This window comes from Mastigoproctus giganteus, chromosome 14 (genome assembly GCF_048544385.1).
Source record: "Mastigoproctus giganteus isolate SK-2022 chromosome 14, ASM4854438v1, whole genome shotgun sequence".
Lineage (NCBI taxonomy): Eukaryota > Metazoa > Arthropoda > Arachnida > Uropygi > Thelyphonidae > Mastigoproctus > Mastigoproctus giganteus.
Window position 1 is genome coordinate 89,305,696 of NC_143588.1, and position 21,654 is coordinate 89,327,349.

Below are 21,654 nucleotides of genomic sequence, written 5' to 3' on the forward strand. Positions count from 1 at the left end.
AGGGCTATGCTGAAAACATGCAGCGAGTTAGTCACAATGTGTATGTGTCTGCAACTCTGCCCAGACACGATTGGAGCGACTATATGCTGAAAGCCTTGTGGATTAACTCCAAACTTGAGGGAATCTGCAAGGCTCTGGGAAGGGGGAGGATTTTTTTATCTAGTAGGAATCTATTCTGTAGAAATGGTATTCAAAATTTTGAGTATCCTCAATGCGAGTATCATTGAGGATACTCAAAGGGTTTAGGGAAACTGCTAGTTAGGGGAGAAGAAGGGTAATTTAGATTCACGTTTATCTGATGATATGGTCAAAGTAATCCTTGCACTCACCTCATCGATTCTTGTTTGTTGCCACATCTGATTGATAAGATTTTCTGAGGGAAGCAGTATCTCAAACAAGGGGGAAGATAAAACTTGGGAAACAAACCTAAATAACATCAAGGGGTGTGTCAGGGTAGTAAACTATAGAAGATTACTTAGTCTCCACTGTGTCAATAAAATGGCTGAATTAGTTGTCCTGGTTAGGACAACTAATTGCGGCACCCCGGTTGAAAGCCACTGGGTTAGACTAACTTCAGTGGTAGGGAAAATCTATCTTGGAGGCAGTGATTAAGAGTACAATCCAGGAACATTTAGATAGATATGGCATTCTAAAGGGCTCACAACATGACTTTGTTAAGGGTAAATTATACTTAACTAACTTAGTAGGCTATTTTGACAGAGTTACTCATGAGCTGGATTTAAGGAATAATTTCAACATTGTTTATTTGGATTTTAGCAAAGCATTTGACTTGGTCCATCATGAGAGACTACTATATAAGCTTAAACAGGTAGGGATTACTGGTAGGATTCTAAGATGGATTGCTGGGTGGCTGCAGGGCAGATGACGGGGGTTTGTGATTAATGGATGTTCTTCAGATTGGTGTATGTCAAGAGTGGGCTTCCTGAACCCACTCCTGAAGAATCAGTTCTTGAACCACTGTTGTTTCTCATTTTCATAAATGACATCGACAAATGTCAAAATTTACAGATGACAAAGATTGGCAGAGTTGTCAATGATCAGTGCCAAGTAGCACACCTTCAGGACGACTTGAACAGACTTTAAAGATGATCAGAGAAGTGAGAGCCATGTTTTAATGCTGCTAAATGCAAGTTCTTACACTTGGGGAATAGCAACCCACAAATAAATTATACACTTGGTGGGGTTGAATGAAGGATCTGGGAGTTACAATGCAGGCAGATATGAAGTTTTCTGAACAGTGTAAACATGCGGTCAGGAATGTTCATGGTGTCCTATCTATGATTTATCGAACGCTATCCTGTAGAGATAAGGAAGTCATAATATGACTGTATAAGGCAATTGTAAGACCAAATAAAATGTGTGAGATATGCACGGGCCAAATTTTTTTTAGCTTTCCATGATTTTTAGGATTATTAAAATTGTCATAAACAGTTTTATGTTATTTATTGTAATACTTATACATACACATACATAATTAATTTTATTAATAAGAGAAATGGAATACAAATTCAAGATAAAAATGCAATTAAAGTAAAAAATACAAATACAATTCCAGTAACAAAAAGTGCATATTTTATTTTTATAATTATTATGAGAGATTTGATACTGTTTATTTTTATCAGTGTATCAACATTTGTTGTAGCAATGTGCAGAGTATTTATGTCAGAAATTCCATTGATTCAAAAATATATATTTTGAAAATGACCATGGGCTGGATTATGCACATTCGCTAGCCAGAGGATGCCCACCACTGGTCTACTGGATACTTAACTGTGTGAGGAGGGAAGCATATAATTTGTGTTTTTTTTTTTTTTTTGTTTTTTTTTTTGCCAATGCAGCAAAAGCCTCTGGCTATGTTGTAAATGCCTATTCTCAAACTATGCTTTTATCCTATTTTATGTTACTTTGCCATACTTTTTTTACCTTAATTTACCTTTACTACTTTAATTTTCTTTATTTTAAACTTACATTCAATCCTTCTACCACCGAAAACACATAACACTCAGTTCGGTTCAAACTATCAGTGATAGGAAAGTAAATAACTTACACTTTATGTGAATGAATTATTTCTAAAACACTCAGCTAAAAAGATAATTTAGAAATAAAAAAATGCACAAAACATATTGTAAATAGTTGTCATTTGGTTGTGTTAATATTTTTGCTCCAATGCTTAAACTGCACACCTGCAATACAGTAAAGCAGTTAGTAAAAAAATATTAGCTAGATGCACCATTGAAACAAATGAGAAATAATGGCATAACACAGTGGTCTCCAAAGTGGGGTGCATGAGATGATCCATGGGGTGATTTGGTAAGCAGAGCAAGCGATGCAATCCTTCCATTTGGATCAACGTACCAATGTGAGGTGACTTTCTCTTATAAAAACCACATTTAGAAATAAACTTAACTTGGAACCAGATCTTTGGGTAGCTGTGTCTCAAAATATTAAACCAAGCAATAATGAAAAATATTCAAGCACATTGTTCCCATTGAAAAATGCTGTTGATTTGATTTATACCACTTTGTACTTTAATTTCAATTTTGTTTTGTATTTTTGCATCGAATTAGATTGTGATCTTTTCAAATTATATGTGATTCTAGATATAATGTATATCATGTAAATTACAGTAGAGTCCCGATTATCCGAGCTATTGTGGACCAACAGCTCGGATACTGTCCCTTCCCCTCCCCTCCCATCTAGGGTCTCCCTCATTCCTGCCATTACTTCCTTACATATGTACTGTAAGAAAACGAATATATGTACATGTATGTATGTAATTATATACTGTAATTGTGTTTATGGCAATGGTAAAGAACGCCCACACGACAAGTACGGCAAATTTCGGAATGGTTTACCAGTGGAACTAGTTTGCCGTGGTGGCATTTATATTGTTGCTCACTCGGCAAACACACAGTAGATGTTATCAGTCAGGAGTAGAAATTGAATCCCATGGGAGCTTGAACCCCTCCCAAAGTGGAGGGGGCTGCCTGACCTTTTTTCTATAGAATCATGGGTGGACTAGAGGATAATTTGTTTATTACTACTGTATTTTTATTTTGTAAATTTTTTAAAAGACATTCGTGCATGCAGAACATATTTTGCAATGCCAAAACTTTCCACTCGACTCCATTCATGATTCAATTAGTTTAAAATAATTATTGCACTTAAAACAGTACAGGTTCGGTTTAATTAATTTAGATTTCATCAAAAAATCAAGGAAGTTGAAGCAACGTTTCATTTTCCCCCACAAATTTCTTCCAACTTTAAAAGATTCATCGCTAATATTATCTATATGCCGTTCATTCCAAAACTAAATATGCACTGTTCTTTATTCATTAATACACATCATAATGTCAACCAATGACTAAACCGATGTTACCATCTGTTCTGTTCATGCACCAATCAGTACATCATTTGTCATGCCTATCTGTCAATCAATATATCGCTCTCAACTTCTACTACAGACCGTAAGATCCATCGTCTGTTTACTGAGCAAGCAACACTACAAGTGCTGTACGGCAAAGTACAGTATACTGTACTTTCACTGCTAAACTTTGCCGAAATTTTCCTTGCTTCTCGTGTGGGCTTTCTTTACCTTAGCCTATGTTTATTTACTTACATAGTATTGTACGGTACGTACAGTACATGCAGCATCGTGATTACTGCATCAGGCTTTAGAAAAAAAGTCTTTCAAAGTCTTCTGTTTTAAAGAAGTTCCTCGCTTATTTGCTGCAATGTTTCTCAGGCATCTCAACATCAGTAGATCGGCAGGCGTACTCTCATTCTGCTGTTTGATTATTGCAGCGCAGTCTCAATCGCATTTAGGCCTTCTGTATGCGAAATTTTTGAGCCTTCTCCTGGACACACACATCATCTTCGTCTTCACTCTTGTTTTCCCTCACTCACTAAATTTATAATCATGTCATCAGTCATCTCCTGTTGCTCATCCTCATTCATCCAATCTTGAATGTTTTCTGCCATAACAGGTTCTGAATTTGAAAGATTTTTTTGCTAGCTCTATAAGTGGAAGAACTCTGTTTCACTGAGAATTTTTTTCCAGGACTTCACGAGAGTTGATGTTTTTACTTCTTCCCATGATTCTGCCAGCCAGTAAATGACATCTTTCATGTTTATGTTTTTAAGGCTTTCAGCAACAGTTCTACCATTTTCAAGATCTTCCAGGAGTTGTTTTAAAAGTCGTCGTCTGTAGTTCTGTTTCAAAGTCTCCAGGACCCTTTGATCTAGTGGCTGGATTAGAGACGTTACATTAGGAGGCAAAAAAAAAAGGGGGGGGGGATTTTAATGTCACCAGAGACTAGTTCAGTTTCATCTTAATGAATGGTGCATTGTCCAGAAGCAACAATGCTTTTTCTGGGAGTTTCTTTTCTGCCAAAAATTTCTTTGTTGCAGAAATGAAGTCTTCATGGAACCATGAAGACTTCATTTCTTCATGGTTCCATGAAGAAATGAATTCATATTTCTTCAACAAATATGAATCCATCTAAGCATTTGATTGTTAGCATACTTAAAAGGAAGACTTTCCACATGTAAGTGTTTGAAGGCTCTTGGTTTCTTAGCCTTTCCAATAAGTAGCAACTTATGCCTGTGACTTCCAGAAGCATTTGAACATGCCAACACTGTCAGTTTCTCCTTACTTTTTTACCTGGGCCCTGCTTTTTCTTTTTGTGATGCGAGAGTTTTGGTCGGAAGCATTCGATAATTTAAACTTGTTTTGTCACAGTTGTAAAGTTGATCCAAACGTAAACCTTCCTCCTCTATGACTTCTGCCAACTTTTTTGTAGACTGCACTTCTTCCTGACAAGCAGATAATTTTTCTCCAGCGATGTTCAGCTATCTTGCTCCATACCTCTTTTCCATCTATCTAGCCATCCCACACTAGCTGTAAATTCTTCATAGCCATCACGAAAATTTTTCTGAAATTGTAGAGCCTTTATTTGTAGAGACTCTACAAAGAATTTGAGTGAGTGAGTGGTTTCGGAAATTTAATAATGCCCAAAGTAGATTAAAGAAAAGTCCATAGCTACCTATCATTCACATTGAAGTTTTAATATTCAGTATCCAAGACTTTGTATTGAATTAATACACAGAATATTAAATGTGCTTTGTCTTGAATGGCACAAACATGTATGTTGGTGTGCTTTTTATACTTGTACATATGTTAGAATCTATATAATATCGGTGTTTTGATACACCATAGACACTCTTAAAAAAACTACAAAGTAGTTGTTGTGGGCATCATTTGCTCTTTCTCATATTGTGCTCTGCCTTCACGACGAGTTGCCATGATACTGCACTACCTCAAATAAGTAACGCTTCACTAATAGAGAAGGCTATTGTTACTTATTCTCAGTGAGTACCACCACCCAGACATGTTTCAAGGCTATTGGCCTATCATCAGTGAGTGGGCAGGTACCCTAGTATTGCAGACATGACGACCCAGTTGTGAAGTTAATCACACAATATGAGAAATGCCAAAAGGTGTATAAGATAATATTTATCTTATACACCTTTTGTTTTATACACCCACTGATGATAGGCCAATAGCCTTGAAACATGTCTGGGTGGTGGTACTCACTGAGAATAAGTAACAATAGCCTTCTCTATTAGTGAAGCGTACTTATTTGAGGTAGTGCAGTATCATTTTTTTTTTTTTTTTTTATGAAAACCCCAAACACGAAAGGTATCAAAACCTATAGTACTTAGTACCGTGCATGGGTTGAAGGAGAAGTATGGGGGGAGGGGGATGCCGGAAACTTTGCTCTAGAGACTAAACATGGGTTTTACCACTTCAAGCCTCCAATAAGCAAAGTGGTGGTATTTCACCGGTTGATGAAAGTCATCTACCACCTACATGGCAACTCGTCGTGAAGGCAGAGCACAATATGAGAAAGAGCAAATGATGCCCACAACAACTACTTTGTAGTTTTTTTAAGAGTGTCTATGGTGTATCAAAACACCGATATTATATAGATACTAAACTCTTAAAGTATTATGCCTTGTGCATTTAATTATTTTAAATATGTTAGAATGTATGACTGCATATGTCGATTTTTTTTTTGTTACATAAAACTTTTTTTTAAAAATCAAAATATAATCTTATGATGACCTCAGACGAAATGTAACGTTCTAAATATTTTCAAAAACATTGATATATATGACAGATTTATTTTAACTTATGAAGGACACAAGAAAGAAGGTAAATATTTTAAAATTTTCAATATAATTGCCAACCCCCTCAAAAAAGAAAGAAATAGGCACACTATGGCATTGAGGCAGAAGGCTTCTTAAGATGCACTTCACAGAAAAATTGCACTTTTAAGTGTATTATTTTTGGGATGATGACAACCATAAAAGGGCTTCCCCCCCCCCCTTCATACAGATGAAAAATGATCCACAATACTTCAAAGAGGCAACTTCAAGACGTTAACTTGTGAATTGGCACAATGTTGTGAAACAACAAAGACTATGTAAAAGATTTTGATAAAATCTTTATGAAATTTGGTGATGCACAAGTTTCACCACAGACTGTAGTTTTGTGGGACATATAGTCAATAAGGAGTAATCATGATCTTCCCAACAATCTTGGACCTCTTGGACAATCTAACCCAACAATCTTCGTGGGTTATGCTTTGAATCTTAACTGGAGAAATTCTTGCTTGATTTCTGGTTCTCAAAAATGGATCCAAGTTTCATTGCTAATCACTAGTCTAAACATAAAACTTTATGGTTCTTTAAAAATGTTCAAGTTTTCCTATGAAATTCTTCCCTGATGCCTGTTTTCTGAAGTGGAGTTCACAACAACAGGGAAACGGGGGCAACATATTGTGTAAAAGGAATGGTGAAACAGGACCAGGGTATGTCTGCCAGGGGGCAAAGGTTGATGACATTGTAGAGCAGATATCATCTTTTAAGAACACAAAAGGTGATATTGTTGTACACGCTGGCATTAATGATATTAAGAGTAGGAGACTGGCAGAATTACTTAACAAGTACAGGTCACTGTTGAAAAAAAGCCGTGAATTAGGGTTGAATTTGAAAGTGTCTGCAATTCTGCCAGGACACGATAGGAGGGAGTATATGATGAGAGCTTTGTCGATCAATTTGGCCCTAGAGAAATTGTGCAAGGCTCAAGGGGTAGAATTTTTCTCAGCCTGGTCTGTGCTTGTTAACAGGAGAGACTGTTTCTACAGGGATGGGATACACTTAAATAGAAAGGGCGCAAGAATATTTGCTGATGCTATCGAGGCAGTGTTAGGTGGATCGGAAAACTGCTTGCTTGGGGGGGATACACGGACTAATAAATTAACAGTAGCTGCTGGCAGAGGTGAAAGTGATTTTTTCACTGCTTCTTTTGGAATGAGCAGCAGACTGGAAAACAAGATGCAGGGGATTTCAGAGACTGCTGGGAGTCATTGTGGTACAAGGAAACACATGGGTTGTGTTAGGGTAGCTAAGAATAGGAACAGGTACATGTATACTTGAGTGTACAGCAATGCTAGGAGTTTGGTAAATAAATATGATGAATTTTGAGATGTTGGTCAAAACATCAAAGGCAGATATTGTTGGGATATCAGATTCCTTATATCTGTGGTGTCACACAGATATAAGGAATCTGATATCCCAACAATATCTGGAATGCAGAACTGGAATTTGGGGAGTACAATGTGTACAGGAAGAATACACAGGATAGGAAGGGAGGAGAGGTTATGCTATTAGTTAAGAAACATAAAATCCAAGGAAGTGCAGCCAGTCGATGGACAGTGCAGTGTCGAGTCAGTTTGGTGTGACATAAGCACTGGGAAATCAAAATTGAGAGTAGGCGTGTGCTATAGGCCTAATGACCCTGATGAGCATAATAAAAAAACTGCACAGGGAAATAGAGTGAGCCAGTAAATCAGAGTCTTATAATAGGGGATTTTAATTTACCGGATATTAACTGGAATTTGTAGATTGGTCACTCACACACTAGCAAGGTTTTTGTGGATTCATTGGATGATTGTTTTCTGCATCAGCATGTTTGGGAGGCAACTAAAGGGAGTAATACTCTTGATGTGATTATCAGTAGTGATTCTTCATGCATTAAGAATCTGCAGATAAAGAAACCACTAGGTGGCAGTGATCACAGTGTGCTAAAGTGGGATTTACTCAAAGAGGTAACTACCATCAAGGGTAAAGGGAAGGATTTTTGCTTTCGTAAAGGTGACTACGAATGTCTGAGACACTATTTAAATTCTATACGGTGGGACCAATTGACGATGTTACCAACAGCAAATTCAAAATGGGATGTATTCAAAGAATTAATCTTGGAAACTACTAGGCTTTATATGCCAAGTAAGAAATACTGTTCAAGGTTTAGGCCTAAATGGATGTCAGATGAACTAATGAGACATGTGGCAGAGAAGAAAAATGCATGTGATACATATAAATTAATGTTGATACAGAAGCCTACGATAGATATAAGCTGGTCTGTAACCAAGTCACAAAGGAGGTTAGGCAGGCAAAGGCAGATTATGAGAAATCTTTGGTAAAGTATGTAAAGAAAAACAACGATGCGTTCTTTACATATCTAAACTCCAGAAGGAAGGGGATGAATCAGATTGGTCCAATGGATATCGATGGTTCAACTATTGATGATCCATCGACATTCACACATGAGGAGTTATTCAGGGAGGGGAATGCCAGAGGTGAACTAAACTCTGGCAGTGAGCTAGATGATTTTGTAATAATTGGGAGGAAAGTGGAGGAGAAATTGTTGAAGATAAATATAAGAAAGGCACTTGGGGTGGATGAAATCTATCCAGTTATATTAAAGGAGGCAGCAAAGGAAGTAAGCAAACCATTAGCTATAATCATGAAAGTTTCCTTGGACTCAGAGGAAGTACTCATGGACTGGAGATGTGCAAATGTGACCCCAATTCACAAAGGAGGATCAAAGGGTGACACAGGTAATTATAGACCTGTTAGTTTAACTTCTGTTCCAGGGGCACTGGTTAAAGAAGCACTGCATGATCATCTAGAGAAGAATTCAGCATGGGTTTGTTAAGGGGAAGTCTTGTCTGGCCAATATGATTGGATACTATGATGTGATCACAAAGCAACTGGATGCAGGGAATAATTTTGATATCATATATTCGGATGTTAGAAAGGCTTTTGATACTGTTGCACAAATTGGAGCAGTGCAGCAGCATTGGAGGCAAATTGCTGCTATGGACAAAGGGATGGTTGACTGGGAGAAGACAGAGTGGTAAACAATGGACACTGCTCTTTGTGGGCTAATGTTATTAGTGGAGTCCCTCAGGGCTCAGTGTTGGGTCCATTATTGTTTTCTGTGTTTATAAATGATACTGATGATGGTATATTAGGCTTAATGTCCAAGTTTGCAGACGATACAAAGGTTGGCAGGGTTGTTAAGGACACTAATGACAGAATGTTGCTGCAACAGGATCTAGAACAGTTCAGCAGACGGGCTGAGAGGTGGCAAATGAAGTTTAACATTGACAAACGTAAAGTACTACATATGGGAAGCAGGAACCCCAGAGTAACGTATCAACTCTGTGATACTACACTGACAGTGGTAGAGAATGAAAAGGACCTGGGAGTAATTGTGCAGGCAGATATGAAGTTTTCTGAGCAGTGCAGACGGTCTGCAAGAGTAGCTCATTGTGTCTTATCAATGATATACAGGAATTTTTCTAGCAGGGATAAGGGATGTGATTATCCCCTTGTATAAGGTGATGGTTAGGCCACACCTTCAGTTCTGTATACAGGTCTGGAGGCCTTATTTTAAGAAGGATGTAGAGCTGTTGGAATGGGTACAGAGAAGAGCAACAAGATTAGTGAATGGAACAAAGGATTGCTCTTACAAAGAAAGGCTAATGTTTTGCAGATTACAATGTTTGGAGACTAGGCACCTGTGAGGTGATCTGATTGAAGTGTATAAAGCCTTGAATGGTTTGAGCATACTCAATGATGAGATATTTCTTCCTCTTGCTCAGAATAATCACCTGTAAGGGCATAAATTCAAATTCAGGAAATACAGTTGTAGGATAGATGTGCGGAAATTTGCTTTTAGCCAGCGGGTAGTTGATTGGTGGAACAGACTTCCATCTTTTGTTGTGGAAGTTGATAGCATAAATAAATTTAAGGCTGAGCTGGACAGGTATTTGAAACAAATGGAGGGGTGAAATCGGAGCGTTTTTTTTTTTTGGCTGATGCTGCATAAGCTTGCTTTCTAGCATCTACTAATGCTAATCTCTGGTACAAAGTAAGAGCAAATTATTATTAATCCTAGTTTATCACAAAATATGCACAAAACACTTGGTTATGTTATACCAGATTCACAGTTATCTATGCAATCTTTCAATCACCGCCAGTTCCACTTTTTTTGGTATTTGATTTCCTGGTTACCTTTCTGTGTTATTGCCCTTGGAATTTTTTGCTATATCAGTTAATGAGATCAGAGTGTGCCAATTCTAATGCTAACCTAATTTGTATCACTTATTTTATCTGTATAGTGTGTGCTAATGGCTGTTTTGAAGACTGCAACATGTCTGAGCTGAACTCAGAATTCCATAAGTTAAAAATTGAAGAATTCTTAAATACTTCAGGGGGATACTTCCTTTCCCATTTATTTGAATTCAGTGATCCAGATCTTTACTAGATACGATGAAAGAGCATCTTGGCTATGTACATTAATCTATATCTCATAAATTTCCTTGATTTTCTAGATTTTTGTCTATAGTTTGGATTTAATGAGTACTCTGTACTCCAATTTCTTCAGATTCACATTACTTGAACAGAAGAGGAGTCACTGTTGCCTTGCCTGGTGGCACAAATACACCATGAATGCGTGAATGTATGGAAGTATATATAACACATATGTTAGCATATAATCACAGACTAGCTTTATAAAAAATAAACAAGATGTACAGAGATTGGTTTTAGATTTATAATAGCTGTATATTACCTCTTTCCTCTTTTGCTCTGCCAGTTCTCTTTCTCTTCTTTCCCTCTCTTCCGTCTCTCTACGCTCATATTCCTCTCGCCTTTTCCGTTCTTTCTCCTGATCTGCTCTTAGAGATTCTAAATAAGCCTCATCTTGCTGTTGTCGCAGCGTCTGGTTCAAGCTCCTTTCCTGTCTTCGAAAGTGAGAAAAATGAAGCAAACTCTGAAATATTCAATATTCAAATTCTCATTTACCATAATTAAACAAACTTTGTGACAAATTCCATTAATTGATTACAATCAATGTAAATGATTACAAGAAATTTCTTATGTGCTTACTATTAAATAGTATTTTCAAAAATGTATTTATAATCCTATACAGCAAAATTAAAATTTTCATTTTATGAAAAAAAAATAATAATAAATAAAAATAAATATATAAATTACTTTTATTTCTTTTTGCTTAAAAAAAAATTAAAATAAACAGAAGACTAAAAATATGTGTCTCTCTCACACACACACACACACACAACAAGAATTAATAAAGTGGTTTGGTTTGTATTGGGGTTTAGTGGCACATGGACTACATGGGTCATAATGCATCAGTTCATTTGGTATGATGTGTTTCGGAGAGGTAAATAAAGTGGACAAACATATAAAAGTAAAATGTACTAATTTCAATTTAGTTCAGAAAACCTGTTCCCCAAATGGTGCTAATAGAAGATGAATTGTTGATAGAAAGTCAGTTGGCTACCAAAGTCAGTCCACAATTTAACAAATTTATTCATAAAGTCATACAGCTTCTGTTATGAGTTTATTAAATATTTTGAGTTGTAGCACTTCATTGAATCGTATCAGCATATAATCACCTTGGTGATTATATGCTGATATGATTATAATAAAGGTATTGCATCATGATGAAAGAAAATTGGCATAATTTCATTGAAGGTATGTCAAAAAAGGTAGAGTCAAAAACCTCTATTGAATTAAGACTTAAGTTAACTTTATTTTATGATGCTATATTATAAACAACATTCTGACAACAAAAAGTTTCTCTAAGACACTGTTTACCACAAAAAAAAAAAAAGAAGAAAGGAATGTATTTGAAATCCATAATAATCTGGCAATCACTGTATATACACACACACCAAATAAAATTTGCACACTTTACTGCATTTGATTTCGACCACTGAGATCTTTCTACTCTCACTTAACTGAGGGCAGAGTATTCAACCTCAAAGCTTTAGTTTATGTTCAACTTAGAAGACAAATACCATTATCCATGGTTCTAAGTTGCAAATATCTTGCTAAATATCTGTTTAAACTGTATAGCATTACATGAAAAGACAAATCTACTATATATATATATATATAAAAATCTGAGACAATGCCAGAACAGCTGTTCCAGCAGCATTATTTTGTCCGAGAACAGCTGTTCTCGGACAAAATAATGTATTTGGTCTAAGTGATTCCACCTCAGAAAGGAAAACTTCATCAAGAAAAAATTAAATTGGACAATAACAATGCTTGAACGATTTGGAGAAAGTGCAAAATTCATACAGTAGACCCCCATTTTATGATATTAATCCATTCCAGAGACAACATCGTATCATAATGTAAACACAATAACCCCAGGGGCTCACATCTGGTGAGTATGGGTTTGGCGCACCCAGGGTCTTGAGCTGGGTATCATTGTTGTTCTCTTTCTTGGTGATTCCCTTCTACTTCTGTCTCTCTCTCTCTCTCTCTCAGGGTAATTGGAAAATTTTTTTGGCTGGTGCAGAATAAGCCTCAGGCTTCCTTGCACTATATGGCTAATAATAATAATAATAATAATAATAATAATAACACATTGTTTTTTGTTTCTTTGTAATTCACTCCAAGACCTCGGAAGTTGAAATTTTTGCTATATAACTAAACTATTTATCTCTCTAAAAGATGATTTTTATAATGGAAATTGTATGTATTGATTAAAAAAATTGATTAAAGCATAACACAAAAAATCACTTCAACTAAAGGATGAAAAACAAAACACGCAGTCAGCATCTTTACCAAAGCTGCTATTGGCTGAGAGTTGCTTAGTTATAACTAACCAAGTAGTTATATGTTTAAACATTCATATAAACATATAACATTATAAGTACCTTTAATCCCCTAGAAGTGCATCTGCCATACAAAGCATAGTATTATAGGATGGCAGGGAATTATTTCAATGCAATTAGCTGAAATTGAATTCATATTCTTTACTGCATTCTACCTATATCATGGGGATCTTTCTGCTCTCACTGAACACTGAGCTGAGTATTCAACCTTAAGGTTCGGCTGTTCAATTAGATAAAATGCATTATTCAGTTTGGCATATATGTTTGCTAATAGAGACCACTGGTCAGCTTACCAGCAGCCAATAAGCTCCAAAACAGCTGGATGGTGGTGCTTCAAATTTTTAAATGTACAGGCAGTTCTCGCTTTACAAGTTCCTGGGGTTTATGAGTTCCCCCCCCCCCAAGTATCAAGTATCAACAAAATCGAAAATATGAACACTAATTGCCAAAAAATGAATGTTAACATTCAAAAATACTGCATTTCAAACCATGTGCATAGCAATACAATACAGTGTGCCCCCGCTTTACAATATTAATCCGTTACCATCGTATCGCAAAAATATTGTAATGTGAACCCAATAACACATTGGTTTTTGGTAATTCATTCCATGACCTTGGAAGTTCAAATTTTCACTATATAACTCCCTCGTTTTTATAGTGTAAATTGTATTAGTTACCAATTCATATCATTAAACGCACTACACTTTCATCATTATCATGTTATAAGAACCAATTTTGAACGGCTTTGTGATATTTTCCTAAAGCATTTCTGGCATTTAAGACCATAAAACAAAAATAATTTGCACTTTCCAGTTTATTGGGCTTTTCTGTTACTGCAAGCAATTATAAATGGGTAGTAAACTCAATGTTATTGCATTTGTGAAAATACCGATAGCTATTTCATTGTGTGGGTTTTTACATTATCATGGTGAAATGTGTTTGCCCTTTACTGAAATCTTCAATCGTATAAAAAAAACATAAATAAATTTTCAGAATCTTCTGTTCATTCCTTTTTTTTAAAATTTCGTAAACCTGTTACTCCATGCAAATCGTGTTAGTTGCAATTTGTGCATTCTGTTAAAAAATGCTTATGCATGCTATTGAAAAAGAAACTGGTTAAGACAGGCTTTCCTTTGATGTCAACTAAGGGTGAAACAGAAAGATTATCTTGGAAATAAATGCCTCTTGAAGCATTTCTGAAGATGACGACTCCTTGTGCAACAAACCAACGAGTGCCGAGCCAATAATGAGTGATCAGTGAGTGTGCATTTAGTCGATGATGATGAAGAATAAACATTCTTTAACATTTGTAAGTCATAAATAATTTCTCTATTATTATTATTTGCTTGATTTTACAGGCTACATTTTCATTTCTTTGGATAAATCAATCATTTTTTAAACATAAACTAATTAGGTAATTAATTTCATAGTTGATAACGTAACCCCTATTTTTAACATTATGTCTGTGGAAAATAAATTCCCACTTTACGTGTTTTCGCGTTACGAGCATGCACTAGAAACGAATTAACTCGTAAAGTCGAGAACTACCTGTATAGTAGATTCACTCTTTCAGGTGATGCTATACATTTTAAAAAGATATTAGCAACTTTGACAAAACCACAGAGAATGGTATTTGTCTCTAAGACGAACATAAGCACAAGCCTTAAGGCTGAATATTCAGCCCTCAGTCTTTGCAGGATAAAGAAAGATCCCCATGATCAAAATTGAAAAGTAAAGTTTACAAATATCATTTGATTTTAGCTACAGCATTGAAATATAGCTTAGCAATCCTGTAGTATGACAGTTTTATGTACCAAAATAAAGAAAAAAAGTTCATACAAATATGTTATAGTATATTAGATCGATACGGAATAGCGTAACGTATATCCCGAACTTGAAGTATAACATTAAACTAAATAGCGTAAAAGCTGTATTCGGAATCGGTTAGCACTGTATTAGGAATCTGTTAGCTTAGTATAGTATTACCAATTAATCAATAAAATTTATTAATCTTATTAAATTTAATTGTTAACTAAATTGTATTTAAATGGAATCATGACCCAGACTAGAGCAGCAAAGCAATGGGCACAGAGTAGCCGAAGTGCTGTAGTTCGGGGGAGAACCGAAGGTGGATGCATCACAGTCTAAAAAAAATTGCGAAGTGTGAAATGTTTGCGGACTTTCTGGAACAGGACATGAACTCTAGCCAAGGAGGATGTCTTTGTGTGTGTGCTAAGTGCAGAGAGTGTGAAGAAATTAGGTGCCAACTTAATGTTTGGATGAGCGTTTATGAGAGTTTGAGGTGTAGGGCAGATGACCTTGAAGAAATAAATATGAGGGGCCCATCAAGCTCTCAGCTACCCAACTCAATGCCAGAGCTCACGCTTGTGCGTCAAGACACAGCGGCAATCTCCAAGGTTGAATGCAATGGTCCCACAGGAACTAGTTATTGTTGGTGACTCTATTGTCAGGGAGACGGGGAATATATTATGCAAAAAAGGGTAGGTGGAACAGGACCAGGGTATGTCTGCTGGGGTCAAAAGTTGATGACACTGTAGAGCAGATATCATCTTTTAAGGGCACAAAAGGTGATATTGTTGTACACATTGGCATTAATGACCTTAAGAGAAAGAGATCTGCAAATTTATTTAACAAGTAAATCTGCAAAAAAAAAAAATAAATAAATAAATAATAATAAATAAATAAATAAAATCTAAGGAAGTGCAACCAGTTGACATAGAAGGACAGTGAAACATTGAGTCAGTTTGGTGTGACGTGAGCACTGGGAAAGTGAAAATAACAGTAGGAGTGTGTTATAGGTTAGATGACTTTAATGAGTACAACAAACAATTGTACAGAGAAATAGAGTGGGTCAATAAATCAGAATGGCTTATAATGGGGGATTTTGACTTCCCAGATATTGAATGAAACTTGTGGGCTGGTCACTCACACACTAGTAAGATTTTTGTGGATTTATTGGATGATTGTTTGCTGCAGTAGCATGTTCAAGAGGCAAACAGTGAGGGGTTTTTTTTTTTTTTTTTTTTTATGAAAACCCCAAACACGAAAGGTATCAAAACCTATAGTACTTAGTACTGTGCATGGGTTGAAGGAGAAGTATGGGGAGAGGGGGATGCCGGAAACTTTGCTCTAGAGACTAAACATGGGTTTCACCACTTCAAGCCTCCAATTAGCAAAGTGGTGGTATTTCACCGGTTGATGAAAGTCATCTACCACCTGAAAAATAATCTTGATCTCGTATCAGCAGTGATTATTCAGGTATTAAGAATTTGCAGATAAAGGAACCACTAGGTGGCAGTGATCACAGTGTACTGATGTGGGATTTACTTAAAGATGTAACTAACATCAGGGTAAAGGGAAGGGTTTTTGCTTTTGTAAAGGTGACTACAGTGGTCTCAAACAGTTTTTAAATTCTGTACAGTGGGACAAACTGATGATGTTAACCAACAGCAAATTCTAAGTGGAAAGCATCAAGGAATTAATCGTGGAAGCTACTAGACTTATCATACCAACTAAGAAATACTGTTCAAGGTTTAGGCCTAAATGGATGCCAGATGAACTAATGAGACTCGTGGCAGACAAAAAATGTATTGGATGTATATAAATTATCACGTGACACAGAAGACAGCAGATATAAGCTAGTCTGTAATACAAGTCACAAAGGAGATTAGGAGAAACTTTGGCAAAGGATGCTAAGAAAAATAGCAGACTTCTTTAACTTATATAAACTCTAAAAGGAAGGGAACAAATCAGATTGGTCCACTTGATATCGATGATTCGACAGTTGATAATCCTGCTCAGATAGCTGACAAACTGAATGAGTATTTTGCATCTACATTGACACATGAGAAGATAAGGAAGGAAAATGTCAGAAGATTTTCAAGCTGTAACAGGTTGCTTAACGATTTTGTAATAACTGAGAGCAAAGTGGAGGAGAAATTATTGAAGTTAAAATAAGAAAGTCACCTGGGTTTGTTTGTTATTTGGTTTTTAGGAGCATTAGCAACTAAGGCCATATTGCTCCGGGATATGTGGTGGTCATTCCCTGACCTTTCCGCATCCTCCGTATGTGGTGGTGACGGGCTCAAACCCTGGTCTAATCAAGAAGTGTGTGCTACGCACTGCTGCTCCTTCCCACCTGGCTGCTGGAGGCGGCAAGTCACCTGGGGTTGATGAGATCTATCCAGTTATATTAACAAAGACGACAAAGAAAGTAAGCAAACCCTTAGCCATAATTATGAGAACATCCTTGGACTCAGGGGAAGTCCCCACGAAGTGGAGATGTGAAAATGAATTCCCATTTCACAAAGAGGGATCTAAGGGTGACACGAGTAATTACAGACTAGTTAGTTTAATTTCTGTTCCGAGTAAAATAATGGTTGATTTGATTTGGATTTTATTGGCGCATTAGCATCTAAGGCTATAATTCGCCAAGAATAAAATAATGGAGTCACCGGTTAAAGATGCATTGCAGGATCATCTAGACAAGACTGCAGCAATAATTCAGACACAGCATGGGTTTGTTCAGGAAAAGTCTTGTCTGACAAATTTCACTGGATACTATGATGTGGATACAAAGGAACTAGATGCAAAAAATAATTTTGATATCATATACTCGGATTTCAGGAAAGCTTTTGACACTGTTGTGCATGGAAGATTACAAATTGGAGCAGTATGATATTAAGATTAAGTTGCTACTATGGATAAAAGGGTTGTTGAGTGGGAGAAGACAGAGAGTGGTAATCAATGGACGCTGCTCTTCGTGAACTAATGTTATTAGTGGAGTCCCACATAGTTAGGTGTTGGGACCACAGCTGTTTTGTATATCTATCATTGATATTGATGAAGGTATATCAGGCTTAGTGTCGAAGATTGCAGATGACAAAAAAAAAAAAGGTTGCGAGGCTTGTTAATTACAGTAATAGCAGTGTACTACTACAAGACAATCTAGAAAATTTGGGCAGATGGGCAGAAGTGGCAACTGAAGTTTAACGTTGACAAATGGAAAGTACTGCATATGGGTAGAAGTAACGCCAGAGGAATGTAACAACTGTGTGGTACTACACTTAGGGTGGCAGAAAATGAAAAAGACCTGGGATTGTGCAGTCAGATATGAAGTTTTCTGAACAATGCAGCCAGGCTGCCAGAGCAGGTCATGTGGTATTGTCAATGATATCCAGAAATTTTGCTTGCAGGGAAAAGGAGGTGATTATGCCATTGTATAAAGCAATGGTCACACGAAGCCTTGAGTACTTCATACAGGTCTGGAGACCTCATTTCAGGAAGGATGTAGAGTTGCTTGAGCATGTACAGAGAAGGGCAACAAGTTTGGTGTGGGGAACGAAGGGTTCTTCTTCTTACCAATAAAGGCTAAAGTTCTGCAAATTGCAGCAGCTGGAAACTAGGCACCCGTGAGGTGATCTAATTGAAGTGTATAAGGCCTTCAATGGGTTGAGCATGCTGAATTCTGATGGGATTTTTCCGCTTGCTCAGATTACGAACTCCAGGGAGCATAAATTCAAATTGAGGAATGAAAGTTGTAGAATAGATATGCGGAAATTTGCCTTTAGCCAGCAGGTGGTTAATAGCTGGAACAAACTTCCATCTGACGTGGAAGTTGATAGCTTAAATAAATTCAAGGAGGAACTGGACAAACTTTCAGAGGGAATGGTTGTGTGAAATTTTATTTATTTTTTTTTTTTGGCTGATGCTACATAAGCTCATACGCTTGCATTCTTGCATCACATGCCTCTATTACTATTAAGTACAGGTCAATGTTGAAAAAAAAGTCACGAGTTAGGGTTGAATTTGAAAGTATCTGCAATTCTGCCCAGACACGATAGGAGGGAGTATATGACGAGAGCTTTGTCAATCAATTCGGTCCTGGAGAGATTGTGCAAGGCTTATGGGGTAGAATTTTTTTCAGCATGGTCTGTGCTTGCTAACAGGAGAGACTGCTTCTACAGGGATGGGATACACTTAAACAGAAGGGGTGAAAGAATATTTGCTGAGGCTATCGAGGCACTGTTAGGTGGGTCAGAAAACTGCTAGTTTAGGGGGGATTCACAGACTACAAGATTAACAGTAGCACCAGGCAGAGGCAAAAGTGATTCTTGTGCTGCTTCTATTGGAATGAGAAACAACCTGGACAGCAGGTTGCAGGGGATTTCAAGAACTGCTGGGAGTCATCATGGAACAAGTAAATATATGGGTTGTGTTAGAGTAACAAAGAGTAAGAACAGGTACATGTATACTTGCATGTACACCAATTCTAGAAGTATAGTAAATAAATTTGATGAACTTGAAGTGCTGGTCAAGACATCCAAGGCAGATATTGCTGGGATATCAGATACATAGTGTCACACATCCAAGGCAGATATTGCTGCCTTGGATGTCTTGACCAAGGCAAGGCAGATATTGCTGGGATATCCAAGGCAGATATTGCTGGGATATCAGATACATAGTGTCACACAGATATAAGCAGTGCAGAATTTGAATTTGGGGAGTACAATGTGTACAGAAAGGATAGACAGGGTAGGAAAGGAGGAGTGGTTATGCTGTTAGTTAAGAAACACACAAAATCTAAAGGAAGTACATCCAGTTGGCACAGGTGGACAGTGCAATGTTGAGTCAGTTTGGTGTGACATGAGCACTGGGAAAGGGAAAATGAGATTATAGGCTTAATGACTCTCTAATAATGAGTACAATGAACAGTTGTGCAGAGAAATAGTGGGCCAGTAAATCAGAATGTCTTGTAATGGGGGATTTTAACTTTCTAGATACTGACTGGAACTTGCATGCTAGCAAGACCTTTGTGGATTTATTAGAGGATTGATTTCTACAGCAACATGTTTGAGGGGCAATCAGAGAGAGTAATAATCTTGATCTGATTATCAGCAGTGAATTCTGTGAATCAAAAAAAAAAAAATAAAAATAAAATAGATTAAGCGTAAAGTGGTGATTTATATGAAAAGCATTATTTACTCGTTTGGTGAGGGTAAACACTGCAAACAGTACCAATATATTGCATATGTTCTGGAGGCTACTGTCACGCAGCATAGCGGACGGCTGTCTCAATGCATTAAGAATTTGCAGATAAAGGAACCACTAGGTGGCAGTTTTTTTTTTTTTTAGTTAGTTGTTGGTGCATCGGCTTCTGTGGCCATAATGCACCTCCCAAGGTTTTTGCAGTACTGTACTCTGATCCAAGCCCGAGGCGAGATTCGAACCCGCGACCTTTGGGTTGCCAGGCAAGCACTTGACCCACACAGCTAGCCCGGTCGGCACTAGGTGGCAGTGATCACAGTGTACTGATGTGGGATTTACTTAAAGATGTAACTAACATCAGGGTAAAGGGAAGGGTTTTTGCTTTTGTAAAGGTGACTACAATGGTCTCGGACAGTTCTTAAAAAAAATGCATGGGATGCATATAAATATTCAGGTGACACAGAAGCTATAGTCTGTAATCAAGTCACAAAGAAGGTTAGGAAGCAAAGGCTGATTATGAGAAATCCTTGGCAAAGGATGCAAAGAAAAACAATAAAGACCTTTTTACTTATGTAAACTCTAGAAGGAAGAGGATGAATCAGATCGGTCCACTTGATATTGATGGTTCGACTGTTGATGATCCTACTCAGATAGCTGACAAACTGAATGAATATTTTGCATCTAAATTTACACATGATGAATTCTGTAAGGAAGGGGAGGACCATAGGCTTGTGCAGCCTAAAGCAAGAAGGGAGCCAACCATATTTTGTCCCCCCACCCATAAAAAATAAAATATTTTATTTTTAAATAAACATATTTTTATAAATACAATTTAGTATTTATATATTAAAACTTTTATTTATTTAAAAAAATAATTTATATAATAATGTATTTAAAAAACATACATTAAAATACATTATAATAGTTCATAACTAATAAATATTCAACCTTTTTAGGTTTACAATGTTTTTAGGTCTATTTTTTTATTTATTATAATAATATTCTATGTTCAAAAGGAAAGGCGACGAATTCGTTAATTACTTCTACAGTGACTGCAGCAGTTAAATCCTGTTCTACATATGAAAGCAATAAGTAGTTCAACCATTCTTGCGTCATGACATTTCATAATTTTGGCTTATTCATTATTATAAACTCATTTCTGAACCCCTATGTTTCGCGATCACGAAGAGCTTCCATGAATTCAGTGAATCATAAAAAAAAATTTTTTTTTAAAATAAAAAAATAGGAGATTAAGCGTAAAGTGGTGATTTATATGAAAAGCACTATTTACTCGTTTGGCGAGGGTAAGCACTGTGAACAGTACCGATATATATTGCATATGTTCTGGAGGCTACTGTCACGCAGCATAGCGGACGGCTGTCTCAAATGAAATGAGCAACAGAAATTCAAATATCGGAATACGTTTTACACATAAAAAACATGAATATAAAAAAAATATCCATTTTATTATTTAAATATTGATTTATTTTAATTCGTTAGTTTTAAAATTCAACAATATGTTTTTTTTTATTTAATAAAAAAAAGCTATGAGGGCCCT

General features: G+C 36.6%; 1 protein-coding gene across 1 annotated transcript in view; it reads right to left on the reverse strand.

Annotated features, from left to right (window-relative positions):
• Window positions 1–21,654, reverse strand: part of Faf2 (Fas-associated factor 2) — a 135,843-nt gene that overhangs the window by 16,190 nt on the left and 97,999 nt on the right. The window contains exon 10 of the mRNA XM_090389313.1: window positions 11,009–11,180. Coding sequence (XP_090245439.1) covers window positions 11,009–11,180 — 172 coding nt within the window. The remainder of the gene's footprint in view (window positions 1–11,008; window positions 11,181–21,654) is intronic.